General features: G+C 46.8%; 1 protein-coding gene across 1 annotated transcript; it reads right to left on the bottom strand.

Annotated features, from left to right (window-relative positions):
- Positions 1-6,925: 6,925 nt before the first annotated feature.
- LOC117855320 (probable protein phosphatase 2C 8) lies at positions 6,926-14,387 on the bottom strand. Its single transcript, XM_034737640.2, has 3 exons — positions 13,484-14,387; positions 7,999-8,104; positions 6,926-7,567 (listed from the first exon to the last, which is right to left on the bottom strand). Exons 1-3 carry the CDS (start codon positions 14,363-14,365, stop codon positions 7,233-7,235), a joined length of 1,323 nt encoding a protein of 440 aa, XP_034593531.1. The 5' UTR covers positions 14,366-14,387; the 3' UTR covers positions 6,926-7,232.
- Positions 14,388-14,710: the final 323 nt, after the last annotated feature.

Genomic DNA, 14,710 nt, shown 5'->3' with positions numbered 1-14,710 from the left:
CTTTTCTCTCTACTACCACAGGGTTATTCAGGGCTGTAATTTTTTATTACTGTTACAGGAAAACCAATTCATGGAGAGCCACGTCACAACAAGTATTTCATTGAACTGGATGCAGAGATGAAGAAGATTAGTGCTTTGAATAACTTAATTCAGGTCCTCAAACCAAAGAAGCTATATGTTGCTATTAAGGAACTCCAAAGAAAATCAGATCTGATGCAGAAAGAGTTACTTGAACTGTTGGGTACCTCTGTGACACGAAGGTTGAAGGGCTGGTCTCTATTGGACATTGAAGCTGGAGATGATAAAAGTGGATCTTTGCTTATAATCTTTGATGGAATCTGTCCTGAGACTCCACTTCCTCATGTTGATCTCACTGTAATGCTATCAACAGCCACAGATAGAGGAATTCTTGCCAGAATGGGTGTTAGGGAGCTGAGTGCGTCCTCATACATCTTTTTTCATGGACGTAAGTAACGCCCGTTCTTTGACTTTCCTGTTGATTTAAAATTGATAATGAGGATTATTTGCTGTGCTTGATCTCATATGAAAGACCCGCTGCCAATTTAGCTTCTATGGATGATATTTATTTTTTATTGTTTTTGCTTGTTGTGCTACTAAAGTCATACAAACTCCATCTACTATAGCATTCCTATAAGGTTTTATTCCATGGTGCCAGCTTTCATCTCCAATGCACCAGGAAAGCTTTACCTGGTAATAGGCTTTCTCTGTTAGGAGTATAGGAGAATCGAGATGCCTTCATAAGCTGTTGTGACCATCTTTTCCACTTTAATATTAATGTTTTTTCTATTAACTTCTTTTTCATGTTGTATGTTGTGAATTATTCTTTTCACGTGTGAATATGTATCATTAATTTCTCATTTCCTCAGGGCCGGTCCTGAGATTTGGGAGGCCCGGGGCGAAAGTAAAACTTGGAGCCTTTAATATAAACATTATAACAAGTAATATAAATATTACCAATAAATATTTAAATATACCTAAAAGCAATATTCATATCAAATTATTTATACATATTACCTTAAAAGTTTCTTCTAACATTTCTCGATATTTATACCTATCAAATGTTACGGTACTAAAATTATTATAAATACACAATAATTATAAATCAGTTGAGATTAAATAATTTGTAATAGTAAATTAATAATTAATGGTACGGAGAATTGAGGAATTGGCAATCGAATCACCTGGTCACAGAAGCGAATTGGCACCAACCGTAAGGTCCGCAAGCAACAAGCCGATTGGTCGCCGCAGAGTGGTCAGGAACAGCAATCGCTGGGCCGCCGGGTTGTTCGCGCGCGTGTATACAGCGATGAGTACTGTACCTGGATGATGGCGCAGACGCAGTCCAACAACCAGTCGTTGATGCGCACGACGCGGCGGCGGCCCTGGCGGCGATCGGAGTTTTAATTGCGATTTGGATAATCCTTATGATTCCTGGCGGCGGCCCTTGCTGGCGGCGATCCCCTAGCGGCTCCCTGGACAACGCGTACGAGTTTTGACGCTGGCCCCCGCGGCAGCCCCCTAAAACGACGCGTATGAGTTTTGCCTAGCGGCGGCCCCCTACACGACGTGTACGAGTTGCGTGACTGCGTTCAGCGTTCGTTGCTATTCCCGTCCTAATCCTAATTCCTAACTCGTTTGACACTTGAACCTAGGGTGAGCCCCTGGGATTTGGGGGCCCAGGGCGGCCGCCCCCCCTGCCCCCCGCCAGGGCCGGCCCTGCATTTCCTTAACATATATGGGTGATGGTAGTAGGATCAGAGCGTGGGTCGTTTATTTTCATGGGTACAAACCAATGAAATTCTGGTGTCACTTATGTGCACATATGCATTCTGGGAGCAGTCCACTAAATTTGGTTGGTGCATACAGTACAGAGGCTTCTTTGATTGTTCTATCATATCTATTTGAAATTCTTCTGAATGCTGTTTGGGGGGATCTACTAGTTTTCTTTACTTCTGGAACGGTTCTAAAACTGACTCTGAGTTGTTTTACTACTTGTAGCTTGCTCGCCGACAAATCCAGGAAAGAAGGGCCAGAACTAGCTTTGAGTACTGATGGTGTGGTTGTGGAGAGGTTTGGATGTACTAAAAGACAAAGCGGTTGTAGTCGTGTGGAGACGTCTGGCTGATTTGCTGAAGTGTTTTGTCAGTCGTCAAGTAGACTAACAGTCCTACCACTACTGCCAATTCCAGAGTAGTCGTTTATAATGGAACGTGGAAAACTGGAAGAGCGAATAGTTTTACTTTTAGGAGTCATATTACTTTTGGTTCATGATAGCGCTTACCGTGTTCGCTTGCGCTGGTAGCGGTTATTGACACGATACTGATGCCCTTCTGGTATGCTGTTGTGTCACATTCTGTGACTTTTGACGATACTTGTTCGTGATGAAATATCATTGAGCGACAGAGGTTGTCTGATGAGTTTTTAGACTGTTGTCTGATGAGTTAGTACTAGTTAGCAACAAATCATGCTTGATTGTTTCTGATGGAGAACGGCTGTCTCTGGCTAGCAGCTTCATTTTCTCCTAGTTCTTATTTTCCCATGTTTCTTAATAATACTAATTTCTCAAGCTAATTGTTGCATGATTGGTTTTAGAAACAAATAACAAACTAGAGTACCCATGCATTGTTTCCGATTAATAAGAATATACAGATCTACTGCAGCTAAAGTAGCTGAGAATTAAATGAGAGCAGCCAAACATATCAGAAAATGATTTCTTATAAATGGACCAATGTAACAGTAGCGCTATGGAACAGTAACTTCAGGGCCCTGCCGGCAAAATTTATATGAGCCGCAGCTTTTTTTTTTGCAAAGTAAGTGCAGACACTCACAAACACGTACGAGTAATGACCCCTATGAACACACGCACGCACACTCTACCCTCATGAGCGCCTTCGAAAGGCTGGACCTGCTTGATCTTGAGATTCACGAAGTCACCACAGGCACCTCGCTGTCAACGGGGACGTCACCTCCCACTGAATGAATAATTAGCCGTAAATTCGCTCCCGCCCGGGATTGAACCTGGACCTAGGAGGTGCCGCTCGGACGTCTTGACCACTCGGTCAAGACTCCTTTGGCATGTGAGCTGCAGCTTGCTCATCACCCAAAACGCGGGGTTCACTCGTGAAAGCTTGCACAGCTACAAGAGCTTGACTACATGACACGTTGTTGAACAAAGGAACATATGTCCCGTGGTCTATACTAGTCTACATGACACGTTTTTTAATATTAACGCATAAATATTACTGTCAAGGAGGATACATGGAACATTACGGCTATAGACTAGGATAGACCATGGGGAGGTACCACATGACAAGGGCGGGAATCTTCCGATCATCGCTGTCATCGACGACAGCACTCTTCTTCCTCGTCCTGTCCTTCTTCTTACTCTTCTTGGCACCATCGGCTGTACTGTCGTCATTCCTCTTGTAACGACGGCGCTTGCACCTCGGGCATCTCACGGCGTCCTTGTGGTCCCCACGATACAGGATGGAATGGTTTGGACAGGCGTGAATTTTTTGCACGCCGAGCGACATCGGCGATATTAGCTTCTTTGCATAGTAGGTACTCTTGGGCAACGAGTTAGGCTTCGACAACGCATCCGAAAGGAGCTGTAACAAATCTGTGAAACTTGCGTCCGACCACCCGTGGATGGCCTTCAGTTTCATCAGCTCAAGGACCGCACGTAACACTGTGAACTCCTTATCACATCCCTTGGATTCCTCATACAGAAGGTCCTTGGAAGCCTTCTCAAGTGTCTCAAAGTTGTCCAGCCCTTTTGCAGTCCTAGCCATTAGCACCTGCGGCTCAACCACTAGTAGAGAATTGACTTTCGATGCGTCCCCTTTTGTCCCGGTTTAAAGTTAGCCCGGGATAAAAGGTTTACCAACCGGGACTAAAGCTCTGTTACTGTGGGGGGCTCACCAACCGGGACCTTTTATCCCGGTTGCAAAGGCTAGTGTGAAAAAAAGATCCTGAGAGGCATTTTATCCCGGTTTGAAACACCAACCGGGATAAAAGATCCCCCTTTTATCCCAGTTGGTAACACCAACCGGGATCGACCCTTTTATCCCGGTTTGTAATACCAACCGGGATAAAAGGGGGTCATTTATCCTGGTTGGTGTTTCAAACCGGGATAAAAGGGTCCCCAACGAGGTCACTGGAACAGGACTAAATCCCTCGAACCCTTTTATCCCGGTTTGTAACACCAACCGGGATAAAAGACTTTTATCCCGGTTGGTGTTACAAACCGGGATAAAAGGGTCCCCCACGAGTTAATACAAAAGGATAGCATCCCCTGCACAGTCAGATGTGTTGTGTAGGTGGGATGGCAAGGAAGTTACGCGCGAGGCTGGAGGTTTTTGTCCCGGTTGATTTATCCTGGATGGATTTTCGGGATATTTGCACCCTACCAACCGGGACTAAAGCCCAATTCTCTACTAGCGTAGATATATACCATTATATCTGAACACTTTTCCTTTAACAATTTTTGGGATTATTGCAATGGTGCATGCTTTGGACCCAAACCATTTTGGTTCAGCCACATCATCAGCAGACCACTGGATCACTGATGTTTACAAACGCAAAAGCAAAACCATACTGTGTGTTCAGAAACGCAGCAAAGCGTCCCCTTGAGAGTTGACACAATGGCCCATGGGGTCGAACGTGTACCTAAATATCGTACGTTTTTTCCTGTTTTGTGCTGCACTTATATTTCCCAGCTCGTAGCAGTTGATTAATTGAACGTGAGATGGGACATCATTTTAGGGCCGGTTTGGTGGAGCTCCTACCGACTCCGACTCCTCCACTGATGTGCTACTGTAGCATCAGAGGAGCTGAAGTTGGAGGAGCCACAAAAACAGGCTCCACCGACTGCTCCTTGATCTGTGAGAGGGAGGGAGAAGAGAGAGAAAAATAACTCGTGTGAACAGTGTTATTGCAGAACATAAACAGTAAAATGTCAGAAAAAATGTCAGAAGAAGCCGGAGCTGTTTGAAGTCGCACCAAACTAACCCTTAGTGTTCTCCTTGTCAATGAATGCCGGACATGGTTCCGGGTCTTTCAAAAAAAAGACATCGTTTTAGTGTTTTACTCCGTATTTGTTAGATGAATAGATATCTCTTGCCGGAATCTGATGTGTGCACGAGAGGAGTTGTGCTCGGCTGAAGTTATTTTGTTGTATAGTCCAGGAGGCAGCCAAGCAGGTTCAAATGCTACAGCTGCTGAGGCATGTACAAATGCCGCGGTGGCAAAGTGTCTGAATTTGTTAGAAACATGCAGCAGAAGCATGGATGCTCTTGAAGCCATTGAGAGGGCTGTAACAGACAAATTGTCAGGTGCCCAAGGAGGAGAAGCTGAAGAGGCAGGCCTACAAGTTGCCATCTGGATTCTTGGAATGCATGAACAGCCGTGAGTGTTTGCTGCTCGTCTGAGGCCTTGTATGCATGCAGGTCATCAACGCATCAGAAGGGATCCCATCCACTGTTCCAGTTGCATTTGGTTTCTGTCGTGAGCAGATGTTGATTATCATGGTGACCGACGACTCTCAGTTTTTAATTTTGGGCAGTACGTTCTTTTACCGTCAGGAAGCTGTTGAATGAGTGGTGGCAAAAACTGAAGTGTGCAATTGTGGGCTAGCTCTGCCTCCGAGCCTCTGGTTAAGCCATTCATGTGGAAGCTAGTGTTGTTGGCTAGGCTCTTAGCATAAACTGTGGCCTTGTTTAGTTGTCCAACTTTGGGGTTCCAAAATTACCGTAGCAACACTGTAGCGTTTCGTTTATATTTGTGAATTATTGTCCAAATATTGACTAATTAGGCTCAAAAGATTCGTCTCGCAAAGTACAACAAAACTGTGCAATTAGTTTTTTATTTCGTCTACATTCAGTACTCCATGCATGTACCGCAAGTTTGATGTAATGGGGAATCTTCTTTTTGCATAGTGTCAAAGTTGAGATTTTGGAGTGAACTAAACATGGCCTGCAATGCACCCGCTGTTTTTTTAAAATCTAATGCACCCGCAGTTGATCAGCTGGGTTTGCCTTCTATATATGCTTCTTTTCCTTCAAGTCTCATCATTTCGCTGCAGATTGCAAGACCTATATCTTGAGTTTTTGCCACCACTTCTTTTCCTTTGTACTTTCACACTGTACCTTTAAGTAACATGTTATCGTGTATGTCGTCGCAAAAAATATATTATCGTGTATGTCATAGGCTCATTCGCACAGGCGGGAAACTATTCCATTGTTTTTAAAAAAATGCCAGGGGCTCATGGCTACGATTTGAGTCTGAGGCAAGGTGACACGTCATCCCCGACGTTGTTGTTCCTTGTCGTTATGAGTACTATCGATGGCACGATCAAGCTATCACCAGTCACTAGACTACTGTTCGCGTTTAGATCTACCAACTCTGCGGTGCTTTGAAGATGGCACAACACGTGCAATCTAATGGTGTACACGATAGATGTCTAAGCGTAACCGAGCATCAACTGGTGAAAGAAACAAATACAGCAGTGATAAGGACTACCACAGCGCGAGCTCCTCCCGACGTAGCCATCCACTTTTGCATGTAGCACGGGCACTCGAGCTCTTCCCTATTTTCGCTACGATAGTGGCGGACAGAGTATTGAAAATGCAGCAGCGGATCGGATATGATCCACCTATTAGATCGTTAGCCTTTTTCTCAATCTTGCGATCAGATCAGACTACAAATTTCTATCTCGCACCACATCGCTCAAATGCCCGACAACTGAATAAACCGGACTACCGGAGGATACCGAGCTTAGAGCTACTGCACTTTCTCACGGTAGTGTCTTCATCTAGAGCTGTGAGGTAGTGTCGACACTACCGCAAGTTCGACATCCAAAACTAACAGCAGTGCTTCAGGCTTCAGCTAAAACAGGATAGTAATCTGACTAGAACAAGACGATCAGAACTGGTAAAAGCATCCCATGTTTCATTATGCTTCCATGCATATGTCCGGAATGCCACATGCATGTCAGGATAACTAAAGAACCAACGCAACACAACGGCACGGACTACGAAGCCTACGAGTAACACACTCCTAATCACACCATATATAGGAGCAGCTCTCATAGCCCTTTTTCTTTTTTTTTCCCCCACACCGTCCCGTCATACTGCGAGTTTCCTTCTCCTTCCCTCGCTCCGTCGCCATGCATGCTTTATATTTGCGACGAGCCGGGAGGGGACTCCCGCAGGCTACGTCCTGCCGTTCTGGCGAGCAGCCTTCCTCCTCCACACCATGCGCCTCAGCTGGACCACCACGACGCTGACGTTGTCCTCGCTGCCCCGCGCCATCGCCATGTCCGCCAGCAGCTTGGCGGCGTCGGTGGCCGAGCTCCCGTGGACCGTCGCGGGGTACTTGGCCGCCAAGCGCCCGCTCAGGCAGTACCTCACGACCCTGCAAGCGTACTCGTTGGACATGGCGTCCCACAGCCCGTCGCTCCCCAGGATGATGAACTCGTCCGTGCCCGTGCGGTCAGTCACGGTCACCTCTGGCTCAGCTGATATGCTTGGCTTCATGAAATAGTCTCCTGAAATGGCAGACACATCAAAGAAATTCAGTGGTCGATCCAGATATATAGAGCTTAATCTGTACGGTAATAGCTTGTCTAAATGGAGACATGCATGGGAACATATTGAGCATTTCGAATGATTCACCAAGTTCCAAGTCTACATAGGGTTTTGCATCTCATCCAGTGAAATTGAGTTTTGCTACTTCACTACTGGTGCAGCTTGGTTTAATTGGACCTTAAGGTTCAGGGTGCACAAAGCATGTCATTGCACAAAAAATCCAAAATGATCCGTGTGATAACATGGTTAGACATTATCCAGCTAATGTTCATTGTTTTCCCTTAATTACCAAAGCTACTGCAATCGTAAGATGGTTGATACTCTAGCTATAAATATATGATGATTGTCATCTCCGCCCACATGCATGGCCAATGTAAAGTACACATCGTACCAATTGACCTTGACATTGCAAGCACCCCCAGGACACGGGGTCCCTGCCAGTAGATGACCTGGCCACCTACTGATTCTATCCTTGCCAACTCATCCGGGCGTTCTGGCTGTACATGTAAAACAAAGCTCCATTAGCGTTACCTGTGACAAACATACGTGTTTGACAAAGCAGGAAACTGTAAAGCAAGTGCAGTAAAAGGAAAGGAAATCTCAAACTGAACCACAATAGAGTGCTTCCTCCATTCTTGTTTATGAGGCGCGCATGCATATCAAGATTTAAAGTTAACAATCTTTAATCAATAATTTAGCTAATAATTTTTTTATTTTTTAATATAAATTTGGTATGGTTGGATTTGTAATCAAATGTACTCTCCAATGATTATAAGTTTATAACCATAAATAATATAATATAATGGAGATTATAAATTTATAACCATAAATAATATAATATAAAATAAATGAATAGTTAAAGTTTAATTTGGAAGACCGTGCTATGTCATGTGCCATGCCTTATAAATAGGAACGGAGGAGGGAGTAATTTAACAGTGCATTGCATCAACGAAAAAGAATACTCATCACTTAGACTAACACCTGGAGTCTGACTACAGTAGTGTATTACATTTCACATTTCGTCTATATTTAAACCTACTTAAACATTATCGCAGAAATCTTTTGAAATAAACTCTACTCTAACTTTTTTATAGATTGATCGACCTATAGTATTTAAGAAAATTGATATAAAACATAACAAAAGCTTAAATAACTCACCTAGAAGATGTCAGATTGAATGATGAAGCATTCTATGTGGCATTTTGTAAACACAATTAGTACCGACTAAAGTAGTAGTATTGTACCATGTATACCATAAACAATTGAAACAAAGACACGCACAGTTTACGGTATAAATCTAACTGCACGTAACTATCGAAGAAATGTATTGCGGAGAGACTATCGAAGAAATGTATTGCGGAGACGCAACAACACCCAACTTACCAAGAGATATGACATAGGTAAACTAATTAAAGAACTCGAAATAGTAGTAGACTATATCACAACCAATGGTAATTCGGGAGATTGGAAAACAAAGCTGCTCCCATTTGAAGCTTTGAAAGAAATAAAGGAGCATATATGTCAGTACTAATCACAAGGACTGAACCAAGCTAACCATCGAAAGAAAAAGTCTTTCACTCTCTCGTTGCACTGCACGCAACTACGTACCACCCGGCCTATTGAACTAAATAATACGATCTGATTACTGCAATGGAACCTTTACAATTTCATTCCGCAAAAAGAGCACTTGAGCATATATATACATATATATATATATACACGTTGAGAATTCGGCACCCCAAATTTGACACCGACTTCCTAGAAGTGGCACCAAAGTAGTGTGCTACCATTTCTTTTGTAGACCCTTACCCACACTAATTCGACAAGATCTTCGCACTGACACCAATACGAGAAACCAACTCTTTACAAAGAAACTCAAACATTTATTCACTACTCAATTTGATATAAGACTCACTTGCACACTCTTTGTGTGGCTATCCTACCATGACACCACTACACTTCATGGCTATCTTGCAATCTGCTACTTGAGACCTCTTATGCCATGGTATAGCTAGGAGAGAGGGGAGCACCTCTATTTATAGGTGCTCATGATCATTATGATGTTGCTATGTGGCAACTTCCACACTCTTTCATACAAAATATCCTAACTCTAGAACCCTCCTCATCCTTATCTAATTTTTTATATTTCTACCATGTTAAAATATCTAATTCTAGAGTATTCTACACTTCACCATGAAGTATGGCAACTATGACTCATGCATTCTCTCCAATTCTCTAGAACCTTCTTACCTTGCCATGATATTATCCTTATACATGGTAAAGTTAGTCTCTTGAGATCTCCACAATCTTTTAGAATGTTCCAAGTATGCATTGCAAATTTCAACACTCCCCCTCAATGCATACTTTTCTCGAGCGGTTGAACCATTGCGTGTCGCTACCCATGGATCTTCTATGCTCTGCCATTACGAATCTTCTTCTTCACTTACCCTCGTGACATGGTCGCTTAGAGCCTCTCAATTTTCATCACTATCATATCCAAATACTAGAATCTGAAGTATCTGGATCTCTCACCTCCATGGAGAAACCACCTTCTGCATCCCACTCTTCTTCTTCTTCGTCAACCCTAAGTTTCACCTTCTGTCAAGTAAGCTCCATCATCTTCAATTATGGCTGCTGCCATAGCATCCCACTCTTCTTCACTTAACTACCCCACTCAGGACAACTTCTTTTGTTGTAGCCATGTTTCCTTCTGAGTGCCTTCGTAAACTTCAGTAGTCCCGTGCAAGATGCCCTTTCTTGCTACAGTTAAAGCATTCACCTCTTCTTCTCCTCTTATTCTTCACCAACTCTTCGTCATCTTCGTCACTGCTATCTTATTGAGCTTCCCCTGAATAGCTGCTCTTCCTTGGAAAACTCCTATCACCTCTTGTCCACTCCTTCACCTTTCCTCAGCTTCTTGGTGGACCCTTCTTTTTTATGAAGAGCGCTTCCTCTTCATCCTTCTCTTCCAAAGTGATGTTGCCCATCTACTTGGCTAATGCCTCCTGATTAGCCAATAAATTCTCCAACTCCACCAAGGATGGCTATACTGACCTTCAACTCACTGCAGCCATAAACCCACTGTACTCGAGTCTTAGGTCGTTGATAATGATCCTTCTCATCCGAGCTTCGCTGACCTTCTCCTCCGGATCAAGCTGAGAAATCTTCTAGCATATATTCTTCACCTTAGTAAAGTAATTATTAATACTCATAGTGTCTTATTTCTCTAAAAGATAGAGGCATGCTTATTTCTTCTTGGAGAATAATTTCCCCAGTCTCCCGAGCTTCCTTCGAGGTCTCCGCATCTCGAATGTGCTCCAGAAGGTATCCTCAATAGTTGTCTTCAGCACAAATATGACCTTACTGGCTTTGATACGCCATTTCCGCAAGGCATCGGCTCCCTCCTTCGAAGAACTGTCGCCACTCTCCTTTGGTGGAGGTACTATTTCGACGCCCACAACGACCTCCCATAGGTCTTGACCTTTAGGTAGGAAACGACCTCCCATAGGTCTTGACCTTTAGGTAGGACTCCATGCAGGTCTTCCAAACTGAAGCCCGACATCGACATCAAGTTAGCTTTCTTGATCCTGTACCAATGAGCTTCACAGTTCTAGGCTGTGCACCGGCAGAGTCTCCTCTAAGAGCCTTGATATTGCATGAATACAACAAGCAAAGTAGTGTGCCCCGAACTTGACATCGACTTCTCAAAAGTGACACCAAAGTAATGTGCTACCACTTCTTTTGTAGACCCTTACCCACACTACATCAAGAAGACCTTCACACTGACACCAATGCAGAAGACCAACTCTCTATAAGGAAACTCAAATCTTTATTCACTACTCAATTTTATACAAGACTCACTTGCACACTCTTTGTGTGACTATCTTACCATGACACCAATGCAGGAGACCAACTCTCTATAAGGAAACTCAAATCTTTATTCACTACTCAATTTTATACAAGGCTCACTTGCACACTCTTTGCGTGACTATCTTACCATAACACCACTACAGTATATGGCTACCTTGCAATGTCCTACTTGAGGACACCACTACACTACATGACTACCTTGCAATCTCCTACTTAAGACCTCTTATACTATGGTATAGCTAGGAGGAAGGGGAGCGCCTCTATTTGTGCTTATGATCAGTGTGGTGTTGCCATATGACAACTTCCACATTCTTCTTGTATATCCTAATTATAGAACTCTTCTTATCCTTATCCTTATCCTTATCTAGTTTCTTATATTTCTACTCACCACTACACTACATGACTACCTTGCAATCTCCTACTTAAGACCTCTTATACTATGGTATAGCTAGGAGGAAGGGGAGCGCCTCTATTTGTGCTTATGATCAGTGTGGTGTTGCCATATGACAACTTCCACATTCTTCTTGTATATCCTAATTATAGAACTCTTCTTATCCTTATTCTTATCTAGTTTCTTATATTTCTACCATGCTAAAATATCTAGTTCTGAAGTATTCTACACTTCACCATGAGGTATGATAACTATAGCTTATGCATTCTCTCCAATTTTATAGAACCTTCTTACCTAGCCATGATCTTATCTTTATACATGACAAAATTAGTATCTTGAGATCTCCACGATCTTTTACAATGTTCCAAGTATGCATTGCATATTTTAAAACGTACACGTACTGAGACAGGCAACGAGGTCACAGGATCTAGGGGCTCTTCCCTGAAGAACGGTTGCTTAGGGGTAGGTGTGTAGAATTGCTACCCGGTCTGTCCTGCTTCCTAAATTCCACTAGTCGAACCTCAGGCTAGACCAAGTCAAGCTTTGTCTACAGCAACCAGCAGTTAAAAGTAGTAACCAATAATGGCCCAGTTAAAAGTAGTACAGCACTAACTTTGGTTTCTAGTGAGAGGGCAGCAATTCAGCAGCAGCACTGTACGAGCCGGAAGCAATCCTGAATCATTTCAGGCCTGAGTGTATGAAGCAAGGAATCTCTACCCAGTTTAGTAAACCGAATCACCTGAGCATCCTTCCCAGTGCGAAAGGACCCCATCGCAGATAGCCAGGCAGTAGCATACACAGCACACCACCACCAGAGAACACTGGCCGACCTAGATCCAACCAAGCACCCTACTTTACACAGACCCAACCGGTAACCGCGGCTGGACACGCCCACCGTGGCTTGGCCCGATGGTGAACTTCCCCTCCGCCCCCGACGTGTCGCCAGCTTTGCCGCGTGACCAGGACCCGGCCAGGTGTAGACCACCCCGCCCGCCGCTTGGCGTTTACCGTAACAAACCCCTAGCCAGGTGGGAGATCGAGTTCCTCACGCAGTATGAGACTGTGAGTGTGTCTGTGTGTGACAAACTGACAAACTCCATCGCTCACCAAGCCCCAGACGGCCGCGCCCCACCCTGGCCGGGACAGCTAACTCCGCGGCCAGGAGCGGGCCGGGATCGCCTTCCAATTTGGCGCAGCGCTACAAGGGACCTGCGCTAGCCGTGCAGGCGCTCCCTTGCCGGAAGCGAGAAACGGGTGAGAGACTGAGAGCGACTGACTGCTGAAACCTGCGGCGCGGTCGAGGTGAGCGCCCCCGCTTCGACACGGCCGCACGCCAAATAAAAGCCTCCTGGCTTTGCGGCCGGCGCGCGACACCTGTGTCTGCGTGTGATCCCCGGACGAAAAAAAAGATCCCGGGGGCACGGCAGGGAATGGCGTCACGACGGCGACGTCGACGCGTGCGTCAGAGGCGCTGCGTTCCCTAATTCGCAGCGATCCTAAACTAATGCGGATCTGGAGGGGGGGGCACCTGGCGAGCTATCAGCTCGCCGCCGCCCCCCTACCTGATGCCTGGTTGTAACTCGGGAGGATCTGTTTTGGGGGGGTAGCTAGTTACCTTGTGGTCGGTGGAGAGCGGCACGGCGACGCCGCCGCGGCAGAGCACGGCGCGGGAGTCCCCGCAGTTGGCGACCACGATGCGGCGGGGCTCCACCACGACCACCACGGCGGTGGAGCCCTCGGTGTGCGGGGGGCTGGTGTCCTTCCTCGCGATCTGGATGGCGGCGACCTCGCCGTCCACGCGGGAGAAGGCGGCCAGCATGGCCTCCCTCCACAGCGCGCTGGCCTCCTCGCTGCCGCCGCCGTTCGCAAGGCGCAGGCGCGCCATCTCCTCCGCGAGCACCACGTGCAGGCGGTCCTGGCACATCTCCGCCACCCAGGCCCCGCCGTGCCCGTCGTACACGGCAAAGAACTCAGGAACCCAGCCGTCGTCTCCCTCCTCCTCCTTCCCGCGGTCCTCCCCCTCCCCGGCCGCAGCCGGTAGCGGCGCCGCGACGTCCACCATGTCCTCCATCGCCCGACGCCGCCCGATCACGGAATGCACGCCGTGCGACAGGCTCCTCGGCCACACCGCCACCGCCGCGGCAGCCGCCGCATCAGCTCCTTGCTGCGGCTCCGGCGCCACCTTGGCCGACCCCCCGGGCGAGCCCGAGGAGGTGCCAGACTCCGAGCGCGCCCGCTTGGACCCGTCCGAGGACGCCAAGCGGTTCAACAGCACCATCTCCCGCCTCCGGCGCCTAGCCAGCCTCCTCACGTCCTCCGCCCCGGCCGCGGGAGCCTGAGGCTCGGGCACGGGAACGGGGACGGGCAAGGGCACGCCATGATCTTTCTCGCTCGCCTCACTGCTACTCGTCTCCTTCTTATCTACTAGCGGGAGGAGCACCTCGGGCTCGGCCACGGGCACGCCGTGACCTTGAGCGCTGGCCTCACTGCTGCTCATGCTTCTCCTCTATACTAGCGGGGGAATGAGCGCAAGACAAGTGAGAAAATGGGGTGGGGTCAGGCCGGCTTTAAATAGCCCCCGGCAGCGGCGGGCAGCCGTCGGATCGGCGCTACATGGCCCGGATGCGCGACAGGAGGGAGGACCCGGAGGATTGGTATCCTGACGTGGATCCCATCGGACCTGTACGTGGACGGTGGGGATAGCCGGCGCCCGTCGCGTGGCGCTCGCGATGGGCGGCTTTCGATCCTCGCGGCTCCAGGAAGCAACCGGTGCGCGCGGCTCACGTGAACCGGAGAGACGGGATCAGGAAGCTAGGCGGTGGGGCCCAGCTGTCCGTCGCTG

This window comes from Setaria viridis, chromosome 5 (genome assembly GCF_005286985.2).
Source record: "Setaria viridis chromosome 5, Setaria_viridis_v4.0, whole genome shotgun sequence".
NCBI classification, from domain to species: Eukaryota; Viridiplantae; Streptophyta; class Magnoliopsida; order Poales; family Poaceae; genus Setaria; species Setaria viridis.
Note: the sequence above shows the minus strand (reverse complement) of the source record. Positions and strands in the feature narration are given on the sequence as shown.

Bases quoted from the DNA above. Each gene is read 5' to 3' on its own strand.
- LOC117855320 (XM_034737640.2), bottom strand. From the start codon at position 14,365: ATGAGCAGCAGTGAGGCCAGCGCTCAAGGTCACGGCGTGCCCGTGGCC. The intron at 8,105-13,483 runs GTAACTAGCTAC...TTACATGTACAG, and splicing joins CGCTCTCCACCGACCACAAG to CCAGAACGCCCGGATGAGTT. The intron at 7,568-7,998 runs GTACGATGTGTA...CTGCCATTTCAG, and splicing joins TGCAATGTCAAGGTCAATTG to GAGACTATTTCATGAAGCCA.